Source organism: Falco peregrinus, chromosome 8 (assembly GCF_023634155.1).
Source record: "Falco peregrinus isolate bFalPer1 chromosome 8, bFalPer1.pri, whole genome shotgun sequence".
NCBI lineage: Eukaryota > Metazoa > Chordata > Aves > Falconiformes > Falconidae > Falco > Falco peregrinus.
The window spans coordinates 43,697,203-43,725,132 of NC_073728.1; the positions used below are offsets into that span (position 1 = coordinate 43,697,203).

The following is a 27,930-nucleotide window of genomic DNA, read 5'->3' on the forward strand; positions in this document are numbered from 1 at the left end:
TGATCCTCACTGCCTCGCTCTTGCATGCTCTGCTTTGCTTCTGACAGTGGGAGCCACTGGTGAACTGCAGGTTAACTACACCCAGTGCTATCTGGGATGTCCTAGTGTATCTTACCAGGCACCACCCCAGAGAAGAATAAGGACCCAAGAGGTCCTGTATCATACTCGTCAGACTTGCACAAGATATCCTGAAAACCACATGGCACCTTGATGTCACTAGGCACCTCTGTTTTAGCAACCAAAACCCAAATGTGAAGTTAATTTAGTAAGTCACAGAGAGGAGAAACAAAATCATTTAATACTTTGCTGTGATTGCAGGTAACCTGCTGGGTTAGGATTTGTAGATACATCTGCAGCATGGCAACAACTGCTAGCTGCAGGAGCCCACTACCTTCAGCAAGGAAGGTAAGGAGAGAGAGAGAGACGCTTTGGTTACAGTTTATTTCACATGCATTACACAGTAAGCTGAGATAGAGAACTGTTACTCCCAAACTACAGGCTCTCCTTTGCTCAGTCTGCCCCCATCCAGTTTTCTGTCCTTTTCCTCCATTCCATTTGCATCTCTTCCCTCCACCCTGGTTACAGCATTCATTCCAGTTCTCCCCTGCCATATACACCATGCTGGTTTCCCACCCCAGCTCCCATCCCTGCCCTTGCTGCCATTACTCCCTCAGCCCTGTACTGTCAATGACAGTCTCCCCAACGCTGCCTGCTCCCAGGACACCTGGGCGCTGCCCAGCCTCCTCTGCTCCACCTCGGCCCTGCATCCAGAAACACCCCAAAGGTGCCCTGGCTGGGGAAGAAGCATGCCCCATCTCTGTGGGGAGCACCACATGGCATCCGGAGGGGAACGGACTCACACATCCAGGAACAGATCTTATAAACCATAAGCTTTTGAAGTGGCTCAAAACGGAGAGCCCTGAGAAGAATGGCCACAAGCATGTCTGCCACCACAGGGCTTTCCCTGATAAATATCAGGTCCCTGCCCCAAATCAGAACTTCTTTAAAAAGACAACACTCAAATTACTTATTCTAAGTCTTCTTTCCCTAAAGTGGCTGAATGGCACTGGATGAACAGTCCCTTAAAAAAAAAAAAAAAAAAAGACATTCTGTGGTAGACAACAGTCATATGGGAACTTTTGGTCCAAACTATTCAGATTTGGTACAGTTACAAATAACTGAAAACAGTTTTAAAATAAACAAGGCAATAGGAGATTTACCTGTATCACCTACACTAGATACAACATTGATACTCCAAAAACTTTTCATAACAAGTCTTTCTTAAATTTTTTTACCAGTTTCTGGTATTTTTAGTGCACAGACACCAGACTTTAAACTGTAAGCTTATAAAAAGACATGAGTGAGATTCTAATTGAATGTTAAAATCCTATTAGCCTTTTAAAGTGCTAATACCCAGCGACTTTTATGGCTAGGACTTCCATACTAGTTCAAAGCGTTAACTGTATTACTGGACTTTTTTTATCCTCTTTTCCTTTGTAAAGAAAAAAAAAAAGGCATAAGCACAATCAACTTCCTAGTATTTCCAGCAAACTGCACTACCGAGCTTTAGCCAGATCCAGTGAAATCTCATTTCTCCTAACAAATTTTTAATGAGTGCTCAAGAAAAACATAATCTAAGAATAACAGGAGACTACTGTTTTGCTTTTTAATACAAACTGAGAGAGCTCATTTTCCTTCCTGCTTATACCGGAGACAAATCCCCCCCAAACTTATCTGCAGCGACTGTAAAAACAGGATTTGAAGAGGCCACAGCTCTTTCCATTCCCCATTAGGAAGCTTAGGGCTTTAAGCATTTGCGACACTATGGAGACTAATCCTAAATGTAAACTAATCTAATGCATAACAGAACCGGCAGTTTAAAACACACAATGGAGAAGAAAAATCTGGAATTTAAAAAAGACTCACTGTTTAGATGAACATTTAGAAACAAGGAACTATCAATTTATTTATTTTTTCATCACCAACACTCAAGAGGCACACCAGAGGCACTGCAATCATACAGCTATGAAGGTCTAACAGCTGAGAACAAAACAGCTCCATTAGACCAAGCTTTTACAGTTAGCAACTTCTCAAATTTCTTTTTAAAAGAATTTTGATTTATTCTTCTCAGGTTTTATCACCCTTTCCAAGTAACATTAAACGACTTGAAGTGCAAAAGGTTTGCAAATGGAATGGAAATGGTCTTGCACTGATAAGAGATAAGAGCTGGTATGAGCTGGCAAGCAGTGCTTAGTTACACACATGCCTAGTTCACTGTGAACATATCAAAACTGGCTGCTTTTTAGAACAGTAAAGACAGAATCTAGCCTTGTGGGCTAATTCAAGAGCGCCAAAGGCGCTTCAAAAAAATTAAATTACCAAGTATAGTTTATATAGGGTCAAGCTGAAGCAAAATAGCAGGGCTGTAGTAGAAAGCTGCTGTAGTTTGCACTCATACTTGATGTATGTGAAGTGCTCTGACATTTCAAGCACTAAGAGGAAGGCAATTCCCTCTGCATCCTCTTACCAAGGAAGCCAAAACTTGTTACCAGAGTGACCACTCTAAAGTACCTCTAGATTGGTATCTTGCACCTGACCGCACCCAAAAGCGGTGCCCTTTATTAGGGTATTACAAATGCAGTGGAGTAGCAGACATATAGTAGTATCAGACATATGGAAGTATACAGGGGCACTGGGGTATGAGAGTATTGGAATACTAGAAGTGTGATAACATACATGATGCTTTCCTCTAATGCTCTCCCAGCCTCCAAGCACATTCAGCTCTGGAACTTCCTTAGCTAGTTTGATGGTTGGTTGGTTTTTTTCTGTGTGTTAGGGGTTTTTGTGGGGGTTTTTTGCACACCCGTGTGGGTTTTTTTTTTTAAGTGTGCTTAACAACATACAGCCTTCTCATCCTGTTGCTCTTTGAATACATACAAACTTGTAGCATCTAGAAAATTTGCTGGGCAAGGAGTTCCAGTGGTTCGATTATTCACTACGTTAAGAACCACCTTCCTTATTTTTATCCTTGCTGTTACTTGCTAATTTCGATGCCTTCCCTTGTTATTACATTGCAGAAAGTGAAAAACTGATTCCTATCTACCCTCTCCCTCTCCTTGCCCCTTGCCAAGTTACATGTCTCCATCATACATGCGCGCCCCCCCCCCCCCTTCCCCTTAAGAGAACCAGGATCATCTTCCGGGCTGAAGCATTGCTTTACTTGGTCCCCACACAGGCCATTTCAAAAATGCACACTGGGGCATCCAGGTGACCAGGAGTCTCATTATTTACTTGTAATCTATTGTTCCTTAAAGGATCTTCCCTGCTCCAATGGTATCCCTTACTGGCCATCTCAAACCCTGAAAACTTACTTGTCAGGACATACTGTCTTGTGAACGAAAAGGTTTTCCACACGATTCTTCTAGCACTTATTCACAGCGGTGTTTTATAGAAACTTCTCTGCGTCAGAACAAAGAGATGCAAGAAATAGTTCCCAGCTCCCCAAAATAGTTCCACTTCCTGAGCAGTCCCACGAATCTTTCTTTTAATAAATTCCCACAGCTGGGCCTGCAAAGCAGTTGTCAACTTTCAGGTGAGGAGATGCAGCCGTTTTCTGGGGTATTTTTTGGACATAGCCACAACTGCTTCCCTGGTCAGTGATAACCAACGCTTTCTAAGGAAGGTATCGAAAGGTATCCCTCACTTAAAAAAATACCCATTTTTCCTACAGAGAGAAACACAATCCAAAACACAGAAAGAAAATACCCAGTCAATGTATTTAGTAGCATGGTATTTGTGGTTTGGACCTTTTTTCTTAGCCACTTTTCAACGCTGCAGTGAAAGCACCTAAATGGAAAACGTTTTCGAACCTCTTAATGTTGAGGAGATTTTATCTTAGAAATGCAAGGAGGAGAAAACTTCCCTTCCTTGCACTAGTTTCAGAAACAAACACTCAAGGTGCCTGTGAAGCCTTACTTACTCAGTTTCGATTAAGTATGGGAATGTGCTAGGACCACTTTTTTCTGGCCTCAAGTGAAAGGGTAAGATACATTAAGTCTTTAAAAAGGAAACACTTCCCCATACAATTTTATTTTCCAGATACTGCATAAACAAGAACACATTTTAAAAACCGAGGTTTGAGTAAGCAGTTCTCATTCCTTAAAATTCCTACCACTCTTCTGTCAACAGCATTTCACTGATTTTCTAGTCATCTGAGAGCCCTTCTACTAAGATCATGGGAGTCACTTTTCAAGTTTTAAAAAGTTAAAAGATACCTGTATTTTCTTCTTCCTCTGGCAATCACATCTTTTCTAACCTTCCAGGCTGTCTTTTGTTATAAAAGATGTAGTACATTTTTACACCTTTTGTATCACTTTGAGGCTACCAACAATCAGGCATACTCTTTGTTGCTGTTTAGACATCGCTTCTAGGAACATAAACAGTTTGACTACAGTTTATACCAATTCTCCAGGTCAAAGGATCTATACTTGCAAAAGCTATCTTTTGGTTAAGTTTCATTTAAACTACAACTTTGCAAGCACAGGAACGTGATCACCAAAGTCCTAAATCTAAGTGGCATCCCCTGGCAGCCACAGGTCCTGTTATTGATGTGGCCATGCCTGGAGGGTACGAGAGGGGAGTTCAGAAGCAAAGAAAGATCGCACAAATTTTCACCATGCGTGCAGGTTACTTACTGCCAACGTGCTGTCTCCAACATTTGATGCAATGAGTCCCTCAATTGTGCCATATTCTGCATCTCTAGAATTGAGCCTCTCCATATGGTTCTTCTGTATTCTCCGGATGATCAGCACAGCTACTGCAGAAAAAACTACCAACACTATCACAGGGGCTAGTATAACAATGATTAGTGTTTCCATGCTGTAACCTGCAGCTTCTCCTTGAAAGGTTTGCCCTGAGAGAGGAGGGGGAAAGGGGAGAAAAAAAAACAGAAGAAAAAAAATTTTTTTTTAATTCCCAGCAAAAGTCTTTAAAATGAGTAGCACTGACACAAACATTTAACTTGGCAGCCACCTAGTCTGAAAGAGGCTGTGAGACAGCCAGAGCTATGAGTGTGCGCTTACACAAAAGATGCTACAGGAACAACTCCCTGCAGAGCTATCAGAACAACCCACCCCTTCAGAACAGTGATTGAGCAATTCACTCACAGGCAGTAACTCAATCCCAACCCTGACTGCACACTGTAACCCCTATCATTCATCCAGCAATACAGATCATTCAACCTGTGGACATCAGATGTGTGCCAGCGGGCCCCAGGGTGGGGAACAGAGCAGAGACGGCCTCACTGCGTTCATGAAACCCTTACTTTCGCTACCACTGAAGCCATCTCACTTCCATCACATCAGATGAAAGCCGAACCCTCTTCCCTTTCTCAACATGCACTACTTATTAATTAACCTCTCACCTTTAGAAGAAGGCAACTGTGCAGTAATATTCATGTTGCACAGGTATCCCTGGCAGCACTCAACAGCTTGGTCAGGAGACGGAGGTGTTTTGCATGTCATTTTCCCTTGTTCGTAGACTTGGAAACAGCCTTTCTGGTAAACCTTAGCACCATCGTTAATGCTCAGGGAAGCAAAACATTGCTGGCCTTGGCAACGATCTCCATTCCCACAGGACATGCCTTCACACACACATTCATAGTGGACCATATTTAGCTTCAGTTCATCATCTGTAAAAGGGGAAAGTTGAGGAAAAAAAATACTCTCAATAGCTTCAGTTATATAGAGCTAATTAAATCATTAGACAATATGCCTTCTGTTTAAGGGAAGAAATAATACTTGCAGTTAGTGCTGAAGAACCACCAAGCAGGAGCTAACGATACTAATTTAGCCGTTTTAGCAAGACAAAGATATGAGCTTTCACTATCAAAGAAATACCAGTCATATCTGCCCGCTCCAGGTACTCAAATTTCCAGAGTTCAGTGACATTTTACATCACCTCTTGCACATACACTACTGCAGGTAGACAACACAGGGGCGTCACCTCTACAGGGACACTCAGCAGGGAGGAAAAAAACCTAACAAACAGTAAATTTAAACAGATCTGCTAAACCACATTATATTTCTATATGGAAATAGTTATTCTCAAGCATTCTGGCAATGACTAACTAAATTGCATTAGCACCATTTAAATTTGCAGCGGACACAGCTACACAGGATTTAGCAGGTCTAACTAGCTTGCTTGATAAGTACATCTGGACCTACTGTCCCAGGAAGGCAAGCCTTTGAGAAGTACCTTGCAAGTCTGAGTAACCACTGGAGATAAAAGGTAAAGTGAGAAGCCACACACACTGTCAGCAAGTACACCCCCTACCTTCCAACTCCAGGTGCTTTCGCTAAGTAAAAGTAAGAATTTTAAGAGAATATATACAGTAGGAAACTAAACTAAGCATCCTCATGAAGTGTCCAGAGATTCCCTAGCTGGGAAAAACCCCACACTCCGCCCAGAACCGCACACACTGCCGCTTTCAGGAAGAGCACATGCCTTTAAACACACAGCACAGGGTCGCTCCGGTCTCCACAGGAGAGGACGCCACTTGACTAGCTAATGGAGGACACTGGAAGCTCTTCAGTTTCCTGGAAGACACAGGTGCCCATGGTAGTAAACAGCCATGTGCACTCACAGATGGCTGAGAAAAGAGACACAGCTGTGAAGGACAGAATAAGTCACCGGTCTCTGTTACATGCATCCTGTGCACACACATACACATATTTATGCCAACTTAAATCATGCCTACATTCTCTTTTTCAGTTTTAACACAGGAGAAGTTTCCAGCCACAAATACAGTGGATGCTCCTACAACAGCAGCTGAACATACCATGTGTTGGCCTTTTTCAAGCCTATCATTAGAGTCTGCCCATTGGGAACGTAACTGTTTCCCCCTTTTGTTTTCCTCCCCTCCTCCTCCCACAGTGAACAAATTCACAAACACAATTTTCCATTTCTGAACTGCTTACAAAAACTAAATTAAGGAAAGAATCCTGAAACTGGACAGTGTCTGTCACAGTACTGGTACACACAATCCCAGCCATACACATACCAAGTAATAACTTTGCTAGTTTTGTGGAACTTTTTTTTTTTTAAAAAAAAAAGAGTCATGCCAAACATTCCTATAATAAAAGTTGTGTTCCTTTTCTTCCTCCCACAACAGCAGCAGTAAAACACAACTGGTATTGTAACACACAAGCCCTTAATCTTGGTTCGTCTGGCTGGAACTGCCGAAGGCATTCAAAGCCAGAGACCATCAAGGGATTTAACTCCCAGACCATGGTCACGACCTGCCTGAAAGAGTACAAGCTCCATACCTTTGGTAAGGACAGCCTTCCCCACACAGCCCTCAGGCAGCAAGGATTTCAGTACCTCCCAGTGAGCAAGATGTTTCTGCTGTCAGACAAACACTTGTCTGCGAGGACAGAGCTGAGGTTTGCAGGCTGCAGGGACTGCCATTGCAGCTATTAAGTAACAGCAGAAACAGCTGCTGTACAGAGTAGGACAGCCAACCCACCATCTGACAGCGGTACTAAGTCCACAAGGAAAATTCATCTGGCATGCAGCCTGACCCAGCCTAACGCTCCCCCCTCTTCTCTTGACTCATGGACCCTTCAAGACTGAGCAAACCTCACACAAGCCAGAGGAGCAGTTCTGGCAGAAAACCACCTCCGCTCACATGCCACCTCTTTGGGGAGCTCTGCAATCCCCCCCAAAAAGGCCAGGAAGCGACTGCACAGCCACAGGGCAGTTCATCAGCCCATGCAGAGCAAACTTGACATCCCTTACAAGCAATGAACTAGGACACTACAACTCCAAACATGCTACCTGTCTTCTGAAAAGACTGCTGTAGTCTGAACGCAGGGTGAGCGATCTGACATGACACATAGGCTGTGGATTCCTTTAATAGAGCATGAAGACAGAGTAACCCTGACTGCATACATGTAAACTGCTGCAGATCCTGATGTATCCATGGACCAATACAGATTGATTATCTGCTGTACAAAATGAAACATCTCTGGTGAGGAACTCCCTGGCTGGAAACGGAGATACCCTCCTTCATGACTGTTACTATCCCTTATGCCCCAGCTGCTCCATTCTTAGTTGTTTTTCCAGCTCCTTGGTACACACAAGGCTTATTCAGGCTGCAGAACCAGCCAAAGCACCAGCCGTGTCCTCCATTCCCACCTCTGCAGGCCACCAGCTATAACACAGCTGCAGGTCTGAAGCCTGAGAGCAGACAGACGGGGCGATGCTTCAGCAAACGCGCACAAGCCAAGCACTGCACTGTACCCATGAAGGCCACAAACGAGCCAGCCGGGGAGGGCCGGGTACTCCATAGCCGTATTTCCCCCAAAAGCACAGTTTGCCAGCCTACAGCGAAGCCACAGCAGAGGCAGAGCTGGACTGGGTGATACGCCTCCACAGCGCTCCTGAGCATGGCTGTGCAAGCTAGTCTGTGGGACAGACGTGAGCAGCAAATGCCACAGGCCAGCTGTGATCAAGAGGTTATGGCTGAAGCAGACCAAGTCCCCCAAACCCACACTCAGAGGTAAGTACCTACTTGACAACAGCTCCGGGCATGGAACGCCGTCAGGCCAACTATGCATGTAGCAGTCTGGCAACACACGCAGGCACGGAGCCAAGTTTAAAAATACTTCCATTACCTAAACACGTTCATGGCATATATTTTTGTTTTGTAATACTGAGACTCATTGCTGTGTTTCTGGCCTATATATATTGTGCATACATACACACACAAAAAAAATATGACTTACCACACAGATACAGAGATTTGCATTAAGTTCTCATTAACTAGTTTATTAGCCCATTATTATGAAAGCATCAAAATTGAAGCTCCTTTATTTTGTTTGCTTATTCACTTTGTGAAAGCCAACAATTAAGAGCGCCTACTCTAATTATTGAGGTATTTCAACAGAACGAGAAGCAAGACACTCTACGTTTCAGTGAGGAATGGGAAGGCGCAGCATCTAACCCTCTTGGTGGCTGCAGAGGGCATGTGGTGCTGCATGCGGTGCCCAGGCACACAGCCCTGGCCATCCCCACCTCAATCCCCAGGACACCAGCCTGCAAAAGTCAATGATGGAAAGGTACAGATGCAAACAAAGACAAATTATTTACTTCTATGTGAAGTTTGTTTCACACAACCAATCTAGGCAGTTTTATTTTGTATCTTATACCCAATTCCTGGACTGTAAACATTGTTATACTGTTTGGGAAAATACAAAACTTCTTCTCTCCAAGGTGAAATACACTACGTGTATTTTTGGTAACACATCTTAACTTTGAAGTGATCCTTTCATGTTTACAAGAAACATCAAAGTTTTCCATCAAAACACCTAGTATAATAGGCACTTGGCCAACTTTTCTTATTGACACTGCAGCAACACAGGGCCTTCAGTGAACTTTGACTTGAAAAAAATGCCTATGTAAACTATGTAATGTGGTCAGCAAATATTTAAATAATTTTTAAAAGCATAAAAAGAGTAAAAACATGTACTACCAAGAGTCTCAGTTTTCTTTCTAAAGACACGGTATCTAATTATATTACATGTACCTTTTAAAGAACGGCTTTAACAGCAACAAATCATTTCCTTCCAGCAATGCCCCACCACTGCATACTCTTCCTTTCAGAATTTCACAGAATATCTCAGGTTGGAAGGGACCCATAAGGATCATAGATTCCAACACCCTGCTCCTCACAGGACTAAATTTCACCTTGCAGGTAAAGACTAGTACATCTTACTACACAGATTTAATACGTATTTAGCTCGTGCACGCGAGCAAGTGTTCAGAGGAATAACCTACCACGAGACCTCTTATCTTAGTATGCAGCTGGAAAAAAAGCCAGGTGACCAAGGATAGACAGAGGTAAACAAGCCTTAAACAAACTAGTCCTTCACCCACCAAGACATGATTTTATCATGGCATAAGTTCAAGTGGAACTACTCCATCTACTTGATTCGTCTTTATCAAAGAGTGAGGCAAAGCAAACAGGAGTGACACCTTCAGTCCCAAAATGAGCAGGTAGAGGGTATCTGCCGGGATCTCTCCTCCAGCCCAGCCCACAGCTGTGCAGCAGGAAGGTGCCGTGCCTCCATGGTCACATACTGAACATGCACAGACACTGCAGTCATCGGCTAACCTCAGGCACGCGCAGCCGATCCCTGCCGTCAGAGCCACTGGGATCCGGCTTCCCAACCCGAGGCCGCTCAGAGCTGTGCCACGGTTGTTATCCCCTGTAGAGGCTTGTGGCTAGGCTTTGAGTGCGACCACCTGCTGAGCGGGATCACTCCTTCAAATGGAAAACCTTGAAATCAAACCAGAAAGGTTACCATTCACAGGCAAAGCTTTCTTCAGAAAACTGCTGAAATCTCTAGTAGGATGAAAGGGACTTCATGCTCAAAGGCCGAAATAAATAAAAGCAGCAATATTCTTTTTGCTTTTAAATGACTAGGACTGGGGGAAGAGGTGGGGTCTGCTAGGGCTTCATATCATAATGAACTAAAGATGAAGGAAAGCACAATTGAAAAAGTTAAAATCTCTTTAGACAGCGCTTTTTTGGTAGTTAGTTTCCCTTTATGATTCTTAGCCACTTCAGGGAAACAGAAGTACACTTGCAGAGATGACTGCTCCATTCAGGTTTATTTTTTCTTTCTCAATGCATTCAGTAACAAGAACCACATAACAGCCATAATAATAATCACAGAATCATTTAAGTTGGAAAAGACCCTCAACATCATTGCATCCAACCACAAACCTAACACTGCCAAGCCCACGACAAAACCACGTCCCCAAGTGCCACATCTACACATCTTTTAAATACCTCCAGGGATGGCGATTCAACCACATCCCTGGGCAGTCTGTAATAATTTTATATAGGATTTATCAATTTAACAAAAGCCTTTGAATTTTCCAGCACTAAGAAACTACTGTTTAGCCTTATTATTGTTCTCCGTATTACAGAAAAACCCTAAACCAGAAAAATCACAAGTGCTATGGGCGCTGATGGCCAGTTAGAAAGCCCTAAGGCCAGGCAGAGGAGCCCAGCTCTGCAGAAGGGCAGCCTGCCCCAGCCCAGCTGCTGGAGAGCAGGTTAGGCTGTCCCCAGAGCCAGCTTCCCACAGGCAGACAGTAGTTTCTGGAGTTTCAGTAGCTCCCAAACTCTTCCTGGTCGTGGTGCAACACAGGACCCTTTCCAGCCTGACAATTCCTGCAAAAGGAATGAGGCTGCCTTTGGCAGGGAAGCCGCGGCAGCACGCTGCCTGGGCACCTTCCCCCATCACCAGAGAGGGCAGAAGCATCAGCAGCATTTCATGCTCCTAACACAGCCACGGGTATCAGGAAACTGCATTTTGCACAGCTATTAGCAAGTGAAAAAACTCACGGTCCTAAGCATATGCATTACATTATTTAGGAAACACTCTGCCTTCATCAGGGTTTAGCTTCTTGGGAAATGACAAAAAGCCTCTTTCCTCACTTTACAGGGCTAATAAAGAAGTAAAACAAGTAGTAAAGCACTGCAATAAACCTTTAGAATAAAAGGATTTTCAGGACACTCAAATAGGGAAGAGACATGTTTCTGCACTTAAAATTCTACACAGTGTTTGGTTTTTTGGGTTGCGTTGTGGTGGGTTTTTTTTCTTTTTAAAAAAAAAAATCATGTTTAATCTCATCTTTTGAAGCCTAGTGGCAATGCAGAAATAGTCAGTCTGCCCCTGAACACTACCCAAAGATAGGTCCAGGCATTTTTTTCACTCATCAAAAATGCAAACACATCCCCCCCCCCAAAAAAAAACCCCACCCTAAAACACAAAACCCAAATCTGGTCCAAATCCCAGTGAAAGGAAATGGACTGATCTGTGATAAAATACATGGAAGGCAGGGGGGGAAAGTCTTAAAGCTTTGCACTTTTTTTGTTGTTACTTTGTGCCAAGGGAAGACAAAATACCTGTTCTCCCCCAAAACATCAACTTTCTAAAAAATCAGAAAAAGCACATGGAAAAGCATGCTGCTCAGGGTGCAACAGACCCACCTCCATGGCCTAGTGGCAGGTGGCAGAGGATTAACTTCCAATCCCTCACAGGATCTCCCTTGAAAATGTCTCCAGAGGTCTGCACTTCTGGGCTCACCACCTCAGCCCTAGTGCAGGCTGCTGGCTCGTGAGCACCAAGCACTCAGGCACGGAAGGAACAAAGCAGCGAGCTCTCCCACTGCTACTACGGACCTGATTGGCGAGGAAGCCAAAAACTAGATGAAGAGACATAAATGAAAATTTGCCGATAGGTCCACTAGGTATTTCTGCCTCCCCAGACACTCCTCTACAACCAGCTCAGAAGTAGGAAACTATTTCCAAAGGAAACTGAACAGCACTACTGCTAGCAAACATGAAAAGGGAGAAGAGCAGTATTGTTTCTGTGCATTAGACAAGTAATTGCTCACAGAAAAAGAAAACTCATCATAGGAAGTATGAGGGGAAAAGGGAAGTAATAAAGCAAGAAAAGCAAAGCGAGATTGGCATGCCTCTTCTACAAAGTCTTTCACAGGAGCTCTAATACCATGGGAGAGAAATGCAGGCCCAAACACAGAGTTCTTTAAAAATTAGTACTGGACAAGCTCTCCCTGGGCAGGGCAGCTCCACAGTGTGAACAGGAAAACATCCTTTGGGGATGTCCAGTTGCCACAGGTGGACAGATAGCAAGGGCACAACATCTGCACATCTCCCTCCCTGCACAGCTCACACACTCCCACCCACACACAAACCCTGTCCAAAGCCCCTTCCAGCAGCACACCTGGTCCCAGATGAGGAACCATCCTGCACCTCCAATCTTAGCATCCCAGATGGCCAGGAAAAGAAAGAAAACATCCTGGCATGGATTTGGCAACTCTTCTCTTTCTGATCATTTATTGGCATCTTTTTAACAAAGAGATAATCCTTAAGCCCTAGAACCTACTGTCTTTTTTTTTTACCCGGAGTCAGGTCAAATAGGTAAGATCTGAACCCCTGCAGGGTACTTTGGAAGGGCAGGGTGGGTTGATGCTGCTGCTCTATAGGTTGCGCTACACCAGCAGTGAAAGTGTCTGATTCCGCATATTGAATGAGATAAACAAGCCAGAGCTTCAGACTTCAACATGCACCTTTCCCAGGTGTTCCTCTTCTCCATCTACTGCTCTTTGCGTTAAGGATGTGAAAGGCAGGTGGTTTAAGATTTTTAAAACAAGCAGCTCAAAGCTGAAAGAACGTTTCTGAGAAGCAGTCAGCTGCACTTGAAGAGCGATAATAAGGTACAGGGTGATTACTACTACCAAACCTTATTTCAAGATAATATTGTATCAGTAACACTAGTAGTTTAATGTATTTCCACATTCATCCAACCTTCCTCCCTTTTAAAATTTTGTCTCAATTTTCTGTTCATAGACATAAAGTCAACCACTAGACTTCAGTGCATTTTTAATCGTTACCTTCCACCACCCATTCTAAGTCCATTTAATATACTCTGCCTTTTATCATCTGCATCAACATTTAAAAATGAATGCATTTCAGCAGATTAGTTCAGAAAGGTTTCACAAGGTAAATACAAGAGAGCATAGATATGCCATGACAAACACTAGATACACCTCCCGAGTCACTTAAAACTGAGAAAACCAAGTTACTCACAGAAAACCTTTATTCAACATTTTTAAAAGGCTGTTTGTGAAGTAGCAAGTAGGCATCTTTCAGAAGGTCATCTACCAAAACATCTGGGAGACCTTCAAATGAACCATTCCTGCCTCTCCATGGCAGGAATACCATGGAGAGGGAATGCCCAAGGGAATACCCTTCTCCCATTTTTGCTGAGGCAAATCTTAAACGGACTACATGTCATAAAACCTTTATGTGCACACAACAGTGTAAATTACTTACAAAAACGTCATTTTCCATATCCAAAGATTTTACTGGTGTAATCATGGAAAAGTTATCAAACACCATAGTAAATACTCCTAAGAGCCTTCCCAGAGGAAAAAACCCAAACAAACGACTTTCTTTTCAAGAATGCAAGCAACACAACTGCAGCTCAGCCCATGGGCTAGAAAGATTTCCTCATTATATAGCTCAAAATTTTGCCATTGAAATGAGGTTCCCCATTTCCCTCCCCAGGCCCTGGGAAGACCTATGCCAATCGCACACCCTATAAATTTTCTACAGAAATGGGCAACGAATATCCTTTGAAGCAACTTGAAATGGAAAAGCAGCATCTCATTCCTGAGAGGAACCTGCCCATGCTGTCAGCTTGTGAAGCGTGCAGGGTGCTGTGGCACAGTGCCAGGCGGCACCACCAGCTGAGCGCCATGCCAGCCCAGCTCCTCCAGCAGCCAACAGCTACCGCATCCCCATGCACGTCACTCACCTTGCCAACTCGAGGAGGGAAAGGCCATCACAATCAGCACAGGAAGAATCATAACTCCATCTACCATTGCAGAGCTGCAGAAAGAGAAGAGACAGGAGAACTGAATACGCTTTTACTAATGTCTTAAAGCGTAACCATCCCAAAATCAGTGTTTAGCAATGGTTTTCATCAATTCCTTATATGAAACGCAGGACAACCAAGGTTGATAGGGCTCCTTTTTAATGTGTCTTGTTTCCCCAAGTCATCGCCTCCATTTATAAAATTCATAGTTTACTACAATTTCTTAAATGACTTCTTTTTTTTTTTAAGAGTCATAGAAACATCACTTGCAACTACAGTGCATGTATAGAAGTAGTATATGCTAGTAGGAAAACACGAACCCCTTCAGTACCAAGCAGGCATGTAAAATAGAAGATACATTCTTCCAACCAGGTATTAAAAAGTTAAATTATTGTGAACTGAAAATGTCTGTAAACCTGTGTATTATTTGGGCTTTGTGGGGAAACAGAAAAGATCTCAGCCAGAAAACCGTGAATAACTTTCTTTAACCAGCAGAAACCATTGCTAGATGGCAAGAACAAGATGTATTTAAGGGAGACACCAGTCTCAGAAGAATAATTTCCCAGTTTAAGCTGCTTTTCCAAGGGTTTTCCTTTCACTGGCCCAGCTTCCTTTCCCTGCTGTTGAAGACAGGCAACGACATCTTGTGTGAAAACTCAGGCTCACAGCAGAGGCACATGCTCCCTCTAAAAGAGTAAATAGAGGAGTGAATTCTCTTGTGTACCTTTTCCAGGGTACTTGGTCTTTACAAGAAAATAAGAGCTCCACTCTTTACTGTGAAATAATTCTTGTTTAACATGCTTCTGAAAAGAAACTTTTCTGCTGTTTCTTAAACTCTGCATTTAAGTGATTAATATGACCAAGGAATAGATTAACTACAATCAATCTTCATTGGGATTTAACCCAACAAGTAGGGCTGGATGACTCTGAAGGGCTCGTCTGTCCTGTGCTACTTGGTTCCTACAGAGACTCTCTGGCCTAATCACAAGCCATAAAATTTCAGTCAAAAGCAGCAGCAAGTAGTATGTTCAAAACAACATTACTCTCCTTGACTAAAGTACTGAGTCATTATCATTCTTCTCACATGTAAGCATTTGTCTTCGTTTTTCAGATTTAATTTTAGTGAAGCAGATGAAACTTGAAAATAAAATTTATATTGCCATTTTTCTTTCACGTATTTTCTGTTGCTGCCTCTTCAAATCATTAGCAGGCTGCTTAAGTGCTTGGTGACGAAAGCCAAGCCATTTACTTCTGTATTTCCTGACACGGATTTGTTTTGCAGAACATGAGAAACATTTCAGTAGTTCTTCATCATCAGTTAAAATGATGAAAAGATTCTGAACCCAACTATTCAGAGCTGTCATCCTTACAGAAAGGATCAGATAGCGCCCACCACTTAGTCTCCAGGAATGAAACTCTTACTTTCAAACATCCACTCACCAAGTAGCTTTGCCTTCCTCATTCTTAATACACATCAATCCACTCTTAACGCATGCCAATATTTAACTTTCAACAATTATACTGGAAACATGATGAAATGAAGTTATACATAGCACGATCATTGAGCAATCCGATACAGGAAGTTCAAAGCAGAAGCAAGCTATCCCAGGGAATGATTAGTTGCCTAATGCTCCAGATCAGCTCAAATGGATCTGTTGCTCCAAAGGGGGGTGCGTGCAGGGCATGAGAGCGGTACCATCCTCCTCCTCAGCCACTCAGCCACCACACGCACTTTCTTTGGCTGAACAGCTTACACCAGCATTTTCCTCGGTATTACACCCGGATAACTCTCTGCAAGTCTAGACAAAGGTGGCTCATGAGACATGCCCTCTTTCTTTCAACACATCAATGGTTCAAAGAGCAGAGGCAGAAAACTTTGATTTTAATGATGCCGGCCTGCAGCCGCGGAGGAGCTGGGCCAGCAGCCGCCCTGGAGGCAGCTGGGCAGGGGGGAGCAGGGGGAGCGCTTGGGGTGAGCCTGGCAGGGACCGGCCGGTCCACCCAGGGAGCCCTTCAGACAGCGGGGACATCGAGCGCAAGGGACAAGGGCCTTACAAGAGAGAAAAAATTAATTTAACAAGACAGAGTGGGTTAAGGCATTAAACAGCAGCATGCTGCTGACATGCCGAGCAGTCGCCTGTTTTTCTACAGATCTGTAATTCGTGGCTGTGTCCTCCACGCACAATTAAAAAGCAACAGGATTCTTTTCTGCTGGTGGGGAACCATCACACCGCTGGTCAGCTGGGAGACCACCCCTCACTGGGGCTCCCTCCCTCCTCCCAGCCATCCACCACCTGCAAGTCCCCCCACCCTCGGCCGTTTCAGCCCTTCCTCCTGTTAAGCGTGGCTGAAGGAGGGAGAGCAGGAGGAACCTGCAAGGAGGTCAGTCCTGCCAGGAAAGGCAGCCGCACACACGACATGCGAGCTAGCTAGAGCAGAGGAATTGAAGATGCAGAGCCTTCCTGGTTTCTGTACTGTTGTCTTGCTTCCTGTAAGCTGCATGTACCTATTTGTTTTCTCCTAAACCTACTTCAATTCACACACAAAAAAATTTAAATAAATATATTTAGACACACACATCTGCCCTGTATTTCTCAGTGGGAGGAAGAGGACAGTAATCCAAACTGCAGCCCCCTGAGAGGCAAACAACCTCCCATGGGAGCTGGCCCACAGTGCCTACTTACCACCTCAAGAAGGGGAACTGTAACACACTTGGGGTACTAAAATCGGGTCCCCATCCTCTAATTCTACATGCTTTCACATCTCCAGCCCACATCTGCATGTCAGGTCAAAGCCAGCATGAGCTGAGACAGACCAGGTACGAGGATTTTTACCAGTCCTCACCAAAGGGATCAAGTAAGGAAAAAAGCCACAAAACCACCGTAACAGTCATTCCTGATCCTTCTTCCAAAACGCTGTTCAGAGCTCCTCTTCAACAAAACCCAAGGATGACTTCATTGAGTAAAGCACCTGAAATTACACCAATTTTTTTGTTAAATGCATTTAAGTGCCTAACACAAAAAAAGGCTGGCATCCTTCCCCTGCTTCACAGCTGCCAGGGAGATGTGCACACCAAAGCGAAGGCACCTGCGGTGACGCAGCCCGCAAGCGCCAGCGGGAGCTGGGTCAGAGGCTGCTCCGGCCTGGATCCTGGTCCCACGGGCCAGAAACGGCTTGCCCAGTGCCTACAGAAAGGCCTGCTGCATGACCTGTATTCAGTCCCACGTTAGCAAGCAAGTATTTGTGCAAGCTTCTGTGGTAGGGTAACATTTATGAATAGACTGTTGCTATTATAAATGCAAACAACAAAACCAGACTATTAACAGACTTCATGCGTTTCACTGCATGCATGGTCCTCTCCGACAAAAAGGCGGCAAATGCTATGAATTTAAATCCTGCTTCTATGAAACTTTGTTCCTGTAGACATTCATTTTCCCAAAAGCCTCAAAGAATATTTTGTCTGCTTTTGCCGAGTAGGGATGTGAATATTTACAACAGCCTATAAAAAACCCCACCCTGCACCTACTTATCACCAATTAAAATCCTGTGCTGTGTATGTGCAGATGCGATACAGCTCTCGGGCTTTTGGCAAGCCGCCCACACAGCCCTCAGCATGGCACAGCCCAGTTACACCACCTCAACTGGGTTTGCTGGGGTTGAGAGACCGGAGGAGGCGAGGAGCTGGGAAGGAGCCTCTGGTATTTGCAAAATATTTGTTTTCCTTCAAAAATTATTTGAGAGCAAGTGCATCCACTCTAAAAATTAGAGATGACAAAATATAACTCTTCACTATACTAAAACCATGTCAAGTCCTTAATCCCTGCTCTCAGACAAGAGAAGAGAACATTTCAGGTGGGATCAGGCAAAGTCTGCTCTCTGCCCTTGCTGTTACCCAGCGCTGGCTGAACACTGTTTAGACAGCTGAACTCCTGCCAGAGCCTTGGAAGAAGTGTCACAATCCCTTGCTGGTTGCCATTTTGCTCAGGGTATGCTGTATCTGCTGCGCGCCTGTTAAATCAGCAGTTAAAAATAAGCCTGGAGAGCATGCTGCTCACAAGGCGGCTGCGGGACGTGGGGCTGGGAAGCCCCTCTCCAGGGTCCCGCCAGGCACCAGCCCCGCTCAGGGCTGCCGCAGGTGCCGGGATGCCACAGCTCCAAAATGGTGCTCTGGTTTTAACAGTCATCTGCATTCCCACCGTACCCTTAAGTGAAGACACGAAAGCCACATGCAATGCTGCGGCCAGGCTTTTGCTCTATTTCACTTTCAGGTTATCCCAGTAGCAAACTGCAGACACTGCAGAGGATAAGTTTAAAAGTCCTGTCTGCATTGCTTAAAAAAAATGACTTTTTTTAAAAAAGCAATTAATAATACACATACATAAGAACCAAAAACTGGCTCTAGCAACACCAGCAAGCACGTCTCTTCCACTCACTATTTGTTTAGAAAGAAAATATACATTTTAATGTAAAGAACAAAGCACTCTTTAATATAACTCCCTAGCAAGTTGCTATGGGTCTAAAGATCCATAAGATACCCAGTTAGCATCTGGTGTTTGAATTCACAAACATTTTCCAAAGGGGAGGACTGGGATTTATTCCAGATAAAAAAAAAAAAAAAAAAAAAAGGGAAATTAGAAAGTAGCCAACAAAAAAAAGCATAAAATTTATTCTCCTTTCTAGACATGTATATCTTTACTACTATTTGGCTGCAGCTCTTCAAGGTGCCCTGTAGCAGTGCTACGACCACTGCGGTAGCTACTGGAGGGCAATCAGAACACAGGCACCCAGGATGCGAGCGCTCCATCCCACCCTCCCTACGGAGGAAGGGTGCAGACCTGGATTCTGCAGAGCTGGAAGCAGGATACAGCCTCTGTGAATTTCATTCATGTACACTGAAAAGAAGATCACTGGGTTTTAGCTTTTTCCTACAAAAGCATATAACTAGAAAACCTGAAACTTGCTATAGTCACAATGCAAAAGTCTCCTCTAAAGCGGCAGCTAACAAATTTCAAACAGATCTGCTGTGAAGTGCAGAAAACAAAGTGAACCTAGCTTCAGAGCTGGCTAGTATATGCTGAAGACAGCTCTGGATTCCAAAGAAGGAATCAAACTGTTTTCAGAAGCCTAAATGAACAATAATAAGCATATCATATGGCAGATATAATACTTGATCAGGATACCCAACTTAACATACAGATGCACAACAAATTGTTTTAGATAAAAAACCTGATAGAATTCTTACAGTTTGTGTTCATAAAGTCCCAACACTTTAAAGGATTTATCCTGAAAACCCCAATACCTTTTCCACTTTTACAGAATGTATAAGTTGCTTTCTCTTTTCTTCCTAAGAAAACCATCTGTCTCCTGCCAAATCATTCCTTTATGGCCTGACAGCAACACAGGGGCAAGGGAAATCTGGGATCCATACCCAGGCCTGTCAAGATCACTGCTGCAGCAAGCCGCAGGGGAGAGAAGAACCAGGAGTTAAGAAGACATGAAACACCACACCACACCAGTATAGGCTGTTGGGAAATTGCATTTAGTCTCTTGCCACCACCCTGATACAGAGCAAAGACTGCGCCAGACAAAAGAGCACGCCCAATTAGTGAAGAAATTTAAGATTACATTTCATCTCAATATGACACAGACATGGGAACACGAACCATTAGAGGAGTTCAGACTTTTTTTGATGAGATCAGAAGCACCCACACTATCACTGACAGTCATGGTGGCAACCCGCCAAAAGCCCAAGGGCTGTACATATTTTGCATGTACCTCACCAGATTTGTATCAAAAGAAAACATCCATAATACTGGATTGTAATTCTGCCATCCACAATAGCCACACACAAACTAAATTCATCAACAGCTGTGTCTTTACTTGTAAAGTTGTGCATTTAAAAGCAATAATTCACAGCTCTTTTTTTTAATTGAAACTCACACAAACTAACAATCTTAGAACAGCACACACAAAGGCATTCCTAACGTCAGAGGATGGCAGCCTTGGGTATTCTTTTCTTAAAGGCTAGAATTTGTTGCCAGAATTCAGCAAGATGGAAGCCAGCCACAAACTCCATTTGGCATCCACCTGCAAGCACACAAGGCACACATCAATACACTTTAGCTCAAGAAAATTTGCAAAAGATTGCCACCTTGAAAGGCTGAATGTCTCAGATTCAAATGACCACAAAAGCAGAGAGAGTGAAGTGTGCAAGATAATGGTTCTCCTCTAGTCCTCATATACAAAGCAAAATCACAATACTGCTGAACACCAGGAGGAAAACAACCTATACAATGTAAAATATTATGAAAGTTACTCCTTATGAAGTTAATAACTCTGAATACACTCATGAAGAGCCACTCCCTAGGTTCTTAGGAGAAAAAAAATAACCCAAAGAAAAAAAAAAAAGAAAAAGTAACAATGCACAGCGTTACTTGTAGAAATAAAATCCTGTTTGGTCTCCATCCTGGCATATGCAAGTAACAATCCATTTATTGCCTATGGTGTCACCCAAAGGCTCCAGCTGATACACCAAGTGCAGAAAAGGCATAGCATGGGGCAACAAATAAGGAACAGTCACAGTGTCAGGGTGGGAGGACAGACACACAATGGCACAGAGGTGTTATTTGAAAAGCAGAACCATGGCGCAGTATGCAGTAAGTCAGTTTTCACACACTTACACAATAAGACATTATTTATTTCAGGTTTGCACAAAGCTTGAGCCTAGGTGATATTCCCCAAAGCAAGCCCACCAGATGGGACTTCCCACAATAAATTTATACACAAAAACTGCAGAGTTAGTATCTATCCTCTTTACAATGAGCGGTTAGTAATTTACATATTATTATAATATGGTTACACAACTATTTTTACTATTACGCATGCTCAGGGAGGGGTCTTCACCTGGGCAAGGGTCTTTTTGACCTAGGAGTGTGATTTTTAGTATTATAATGAGAGTAGTTCAGTTAAGGATACATGGATCTTCAGCCTTCTTGCCAAGCTGGCAATGCATATGAAACATCCTCAAAGTATCCTTATTAACTGTTTCTTCAAAGCGTAACTGTGCCAGACTGCCCTTGCTCAAAGAATGGCTGTGTACTTCTCTGATTACAGCCTAAACTTGTCAGCTTAACATATACAAAGTATACCTTGCACAAAATAACCAGACCGTTCTAAACTTTCTGAGTTAACCTTAAGCAGCGGGACAACACAGCCACTTCTCCAGGAGAGAAAAAAAAAAAAAAATCTTACCTATGCAAAGAAGTGATCCAGAAGCAGCACCAACTCCTTCCCAAGTGGGATGGGGAAGGCATGAGTCACACATAGAGCCCCTCCTGTAATGGAAGGGTAGGCAGGCTCTCCTGTGCCCACAACAGGGGCAATCCCCGGAGAACAAGCAGACCAGCTGAAGGCCCAGGATGCACGAGGCACAGAAGAGACCAAAAATAACACCAGCTTCCCCATGCAGGTCAGCTGGTGAGCAGGTAGACTCAACCTTGTATGTGGGCCAAGGCCAGTTGTGTGAGGTTCAACGAGGCTCAGTGCTGGGTCCTGCCCTTGGGTCACAGCAGCCCCCTGCAGCGCTGCAGGCTGGGGGAGAGCGGCTGGAAAGCTGCCTGGGGAGAAGGGGCCTGGGGGTCTTGGTCAACAGCCAGCTGAATGTGAGCTGGCAGCGTGCCCGGGTGGCCAAGAAGGCCAATGGCATCCTGGCCTGTGTCAGAAACATCGTGGCCAGCAGGATCAGGGCAGTGATCATCTCCCTGTGAGGCTGCACCTTGAACCCTGGGTCCAGTTTTGGGCCCCTCACTATGAGAAGGACATTGAGGTGCTGGAGCGTGGCCGGACCCGGGCAGGGGCACGAGCCTGATGGGGGGCGGCTGGGGAAGCTGGGGGGGTTCAGCCTGGAGAGGAGGGGGCTCAGGGGGGCCCTGATCGCTCCCTACAGCTCCCTGGAAGGGGGCTGCAGCCAGGGGGGTCGGGCTCTGCTCCCAGGTAACAAGCGACAGGACTAGAGGGAACAGCCTCAAGTGCACCAGGGCAGGGTCAGACTGGGCACGAGGAAACGGGCAGCTATCAAGGATTAGCACGGAACCATGGAACAGTTTTCCTCTGCAGAGCCTGCCCACAGCAACATCCCTTAAAAATGCTCATTCACCAAGTTACTACATATGGTTCACTGATCGTGTCATCACTGTGAGCATCTTGAAAGTTAAGTATTCAATTCCACATGTGCAAAAAATCAGCTACACATGGTTTTGTTTATATGGGCAAATTAACAGAATTTGTAAGCAGTTTCATGAGACAGTCAAGTGAACAGTCAAGCACACAGTAGCTTCAGCCTACAATGTATGTGCCTGAGGCATCGAGTAGGTATCAGCTCGAGACACTGTCAGATATACATGAATTACTGTGTGGCTTCTCACAACTTTCACATAAAACCAAAGATGTTATTTTATTATACTACATACATTTTATTGCTACACAGGTATTATTACATGCCGTACAGACAGTTGTTACCAGAGAGGAGCACTGCATTCTGTAATTGCCATGGAAAAGGCTCCACTGCACAGCTGCAACATTAAGTTTCTTAGACATTTTGCCTATAAGAAACAATTCAAAGTTGTAGACAATCTTCATACCACTCACTCTGCTAAGGCCATTCCAAATGCCCACACAAGGTGGAGACAATTTGCATTAACATCTGGAGACTTAATTTGTGCTGGGGCCTTGGGTGTAAGAGACAAGGAAAATACCCCTATCAAATCCTGCTGCAGGACACAGTACTTTTCCCCCTGGAATTGTTCTCTCTCAGAAGCCAGCATCTGCTGTCAGATCTCAGTGCAGAACTTCCAATCAAGATATAAACTCCCTCTAATCTAAACAGAAAACCTGGATTTATCCACCAACTGTGAATAAGACCCAAACACAAGTATTTTCAACTGACAAATTATCAGAAATGGCCTGTAAAAGCTGTTTCTGCATTCTTTAGGAAAAAGAAAATAACCACACAACCCCAAAATGCACACAATAACAGCTACTTTTAACCTACTCAAATTCTGCCTCTTTGAGACTTGGCCTGCTTTCATCCAGCTAGCAATGTAATTTATTAAAGATTTTATCTGTGCAGTATGTGATGAAGAAATTTGGGGAGGAATACACTTTCAGAGCTTGCATGCGTTTCAAAACTGCCTATCAAACACCGCTTGTATCACATCCCCAGTGCGTCCATCTTGACAGGTGAGGAAAACAAGAAGTATGGGCAGAAACACAGCTTAAATCACATCTGCACAGAAAGGGCATGTAGTCTGACACAGAACGAGAGTCACGTTTTATTTGGTCCAAACTGGTTGTGAAACTGTACGCCATCTAAGACACAGCAGTGCCAAAACTGGCTGTCCAACTGTGTCCTCAGGTCATTGCCATCACTTTACGCAGGGTCTTGCTCCTCCTCTTGGCTGCAGTGATCACAGGGACATGGTGTAAGCTGGATCAGGCCACTGATCAGACCACACACTCTTTAGTTTTCACTGTGACTAAACATGCAAGGCTCAGCCCAGCAGTGCAACATTGCCTGTGCTAGCACAGACAAGCATTGCTTCAGTGGCAGCAAAATCTTAGGTTGATTAAAAAACAAACAACCCAAACCCACACCACAAAAAAAATCCCTCCCCACAGCCCCCAAAGAAACAAATTAAAAAAAATCACAGTGAAAAGTCAGTCCCCACAAGAGAATTAGCAAGACAGACGGCAAGTTTGTAACAATCACCCTCTTAGCTCTCCAAGTAAAATACACTTTTTAAAGCAAAATCCTAATAATCTGCCAAGTAAAGAAATCTTTTCATCAGAACATTCCTCTAGGATTTTTTTTTTTGTTTTCAATCTAAAACAAAGCTCTTATTTTTATTACTCGCTTTCACTTTCCTTTCTTCAAGCAATTGCAGCTCCCCCTCCCGATGCAGGCTTAGGTCAGCAGGCTGGGCCTTGCTGGTTTTGTGAGACCACGTAAAGAGAAACTACCAGCACATCCCCAAATAATATTTTGCCCTTGAAAACCTAAACCCCCCTACCTCGGGAAAGTTTCAGAAGGTGACCTGCAAGACAGGATGACAGAAAATCTCCCCGCACTGCAATTTTACCAGATAGTCAAACACCTTACATCATCACGTTGGACTGAAACCAGGTCTCGGAACCGTTGCACCTACGTCAAGCCCTGCAGAAGTCGGAGGCTGCGTGGCGGTTGTGTACACTACTGCGATGGTGGATATCCACACACGGCCCTGTCCGACAGCTTGGTTTAACTCTTCCAGAGAACTGCACTATAATCTCAACGAAAACCTGACAGTTGAAATTACAGTCTAAATGAGATCAATGATTATTAATCTCAGATTAGGAATTTTAAACAACCTTTTTATTAACTAAGTATTACAGATTGCCTGTTGAAAGTTTCTTCCAGAACACTTCAGCCAACACAGAACAAACATTTCTGAAAACAAGTTCTCAGCTTCAGTCTCGCCAACAAAAGCCCTAATTTTTCCTCAAAAAAAAAAAACCAAACCTGTATTTTTTTCTAGTTTCCCCCCTCTTTTTTCTTTACAACAATTTTAAATCCTTATTTCTTTGCCATGGGGTGTTTCTGTGGGTTTGGTTTGGTTTTGGTTTTTCTCTTAGTAGAGAAGCTAGGGTCTGATTATCATATGTGAACAGCATTTAAAGACCATCTCTCTCTCAGGCAAGCCCTGCTGAAAGATAAAAAAAGTATTAATTACGCAGCCTCTCACTACAGTCTGGTTCTGTGTTTTCCATACGCAGGGACCTTCAGAGGTGCAAATGCTTTTTATTTTCAGCCGCTGATGTTATCAGGCAGGATTATTCAGAGCCAAACTCTGAGTGAATGGAGGGAGCTGCTGGGAGCTCCCTCACTGCCGCAGGACTCTTTGGTGACCCTGGGCTGTGTGGGGATTTCACCAGCAGCCAGGACCCGCATTTGCAAATCAATAATCCCAGCAGGATTTTGCCAGCCTGGGGAAATCTGCATCTCTACAATTATTTCCAAAGGGTCCTTACCACAAGAATACAGTACTTACGTCCCTTAGTTCAAGTATCCTAACCAGAATGCAACTCGTGGTATTTTGATAAAAATTAACTTTTTTTTTTTCTCCATCCATTTCATTGCGTTGGCAGAATAATATAACTCCAGCATGACAGAGCAAACACACAGCTGTTCATCAAAATAAAGCCGCACCACCCCGGCACAGCACCACGGACGGCACCGCCAGCACCCCGGCACAGCACCACTCCACAGGGCCCCACGGGCAGCGAGGGCCACGGAGCAGTGACGGGGCTCCGGGAGAGCTCTGCACCTCCAGCTCATTGCTCACGGCTTACGCTGGGATTAGAACAGCATTGTTCAAGAGCGATGGGTTGCTACAAATTGGGAAAGGTTAAGGGATGTGATAAAGTCCTGCATTTGTTTTGTATGCCGCTTAAAGCTTAACTGCTCCCTCCCAAACGTCAGCAAGGCAAAGGAAGCCAAATACAAATTAACAAAATATTTTTAGAACAATCAGACTGAGAACGGGAGTTCCTAACACTTCATAGGCACGTGTTGCTGCACAGCCTTTCATCTCATCAGATCCTTTCATTAACTACTACTTTGGAGTCCAAAAAGCTGAATGCAATTAGCAATCCAGAAAAGAAGGAAACACCCTGCTGCACGAGAAAGTAAAATTCTTCAGAGATTATATTATACCACCACAGACTTTTAACAATATTGTCCTACAATTTAGTATTGCCTGTTTGGACAAGCCAGAACCCTATTATTCTGTTGTTAAATACAAAGTACAGACAAACCCAAGTTATATTACAGGCACGGTGGTCTGCAACCTTTCTTCTTCCACTGACATTACGTACGTTGGATGCTACGGCGCAGAGGCATGCAGAACCTCATTAAATCTAGAAGCCTAACACTGGAAGGTCAGTCACCGCTAAAGTGAATGTAATCCAAATGAATGTAATCCAAAACTGAGATTAAGGAACTAGTAAAGAACAGTTGGGGTTTTTCTCCATCCTAGAACTCTCCAATGATATTTCTGCTCCCCACACACTGATGACATTAACCTTAAAGTTATTTATGCTGCTGTTCATGCCACAGCTTTACCCTCTGTTCTTACCCTCCACCATGATCCTTTCCCCTTGCTCCGCCCTAGCTCCCTCAATGCATCCTACAGGCTGTCTTCCTTTCTCACCTGAAGCTTCCTTTATAACACCCTGCAACCTCCACCACAGGTCCCCATTCCACTCACACGTTACCTGTTGCAGCCTCACATGCCAGCACTAACCCAGCTAACAGTCAAACCTGTATGCTAAAACAGCTTCGGATCTTTCTTTCCAAACTACTCTGTCCTGACATTCCTTAGTTGCCGTTTTGGCTGCGTCTATCTTGATCTCACAGAAAAACATCTGTGTCCCTCCTGGTAATGGAACTACCCTTTCTTTCATAGTCACAACCAACGTTCATCATTGTCATACTATGCAACCCTCAGCCTAATGACCAGCCATCTTGTCACCTCTCCCTATGTCAAATTTATTCCAAATATATACAATTTTGACACTTCTGTCCAGAGCTGTTCTAAGTGTTCCCTTTCCACCTATTTAGCTGTAAGCTTTGAGATTCATGCATCTCACCACGACCTTGCCAAACTTGACCTTACTTGTATATGTTCAGAAACTGTTCCACATATTTAGCCAGACTTCTGTTTTAATTGCTGTTACAGATGCCAAAACAAATCAATCAAATTACTATTTAACAGCTAAATTACCGTGGCTGACCTCACACATACTCCTAGCTGCAAACGTGAAGTAAAATGCAAGCTAAAACTCTCTTTACAGACAAGTCTAGCTTTGGATCTCTGAATGAAGGACTGCCTAAGAGCAACCCATCTATGATCACAGAGAAAAGCCATACAATTACAGTGAGTTTATGACATACATCCACTGGTAATTTCCTCCACATAGAGGATCCAGCCATGACTGTTAGTATAATAGACTTCCTCACTAATGGGAAGTGATGGAGTAAGAGATCATTCCGAAAAGAACACAAGAAAAGACAGCTCTTGCTCATACACAGCAGGTGACCACACCACTTTCCACCACCACCCCCCCCCCCCCAATGTCAGGATGTTATTTGGCATAAAGCTATTTGCCTCTGAGATGAGAATGTACAAGTTAAAGCAGTGAATATACTACCCCTACGGAAACTGTTCCTACAAAATGGCCAAAAAGCATTGTTAATGGCACAAGCAACTACACTTTGGATGCCCTGGAGAGTTAATTGTCATCAACATGTGAGCACAGGTGATAATACTGATGAAAACGTCCAACAGTCAGTATGAAAAGGTTTCCCTGTCTTTATTGCTACTCAGTGGAAATGGAAATTGTCGGTCAGCAAGGCCAG

General features: G+C 43.9%; 1 protein-coding gene across 2 annotated transcripts in view; it reads right to left on the reverse strand.

Annotated features, from left to right (window-relative positions):
* Window positions 1–27,930, reverse strand: part of ACVR1 (activin A receptor type 1) — a 67,973-nt gene that overhangs the window by 19,072 nt on the left and 20,971 nt on the right. For both annotated transcript variants that reach the window (XM_055812131.1, XM_055812130.1), the window contains exons 2-4: window positions 14,418–14,491; window positions 5,423–5,689; window positions 4,695–4,912 (exon numbers count right to left, since the gene is read on the reverse strand). In XM_055812131.1, coding sequence (XP_055668106.1) covers window positions 4,695–4,912; window positions 5,423–5,689; window positions 14,418–14,491 — 559 coding nt within the window. The remainder of the gene's footprint in view (window positions 1–4,694; window positions 4,913–5,422; window positions 5,690–14,417; window positions 14,492–27,930) is intronic.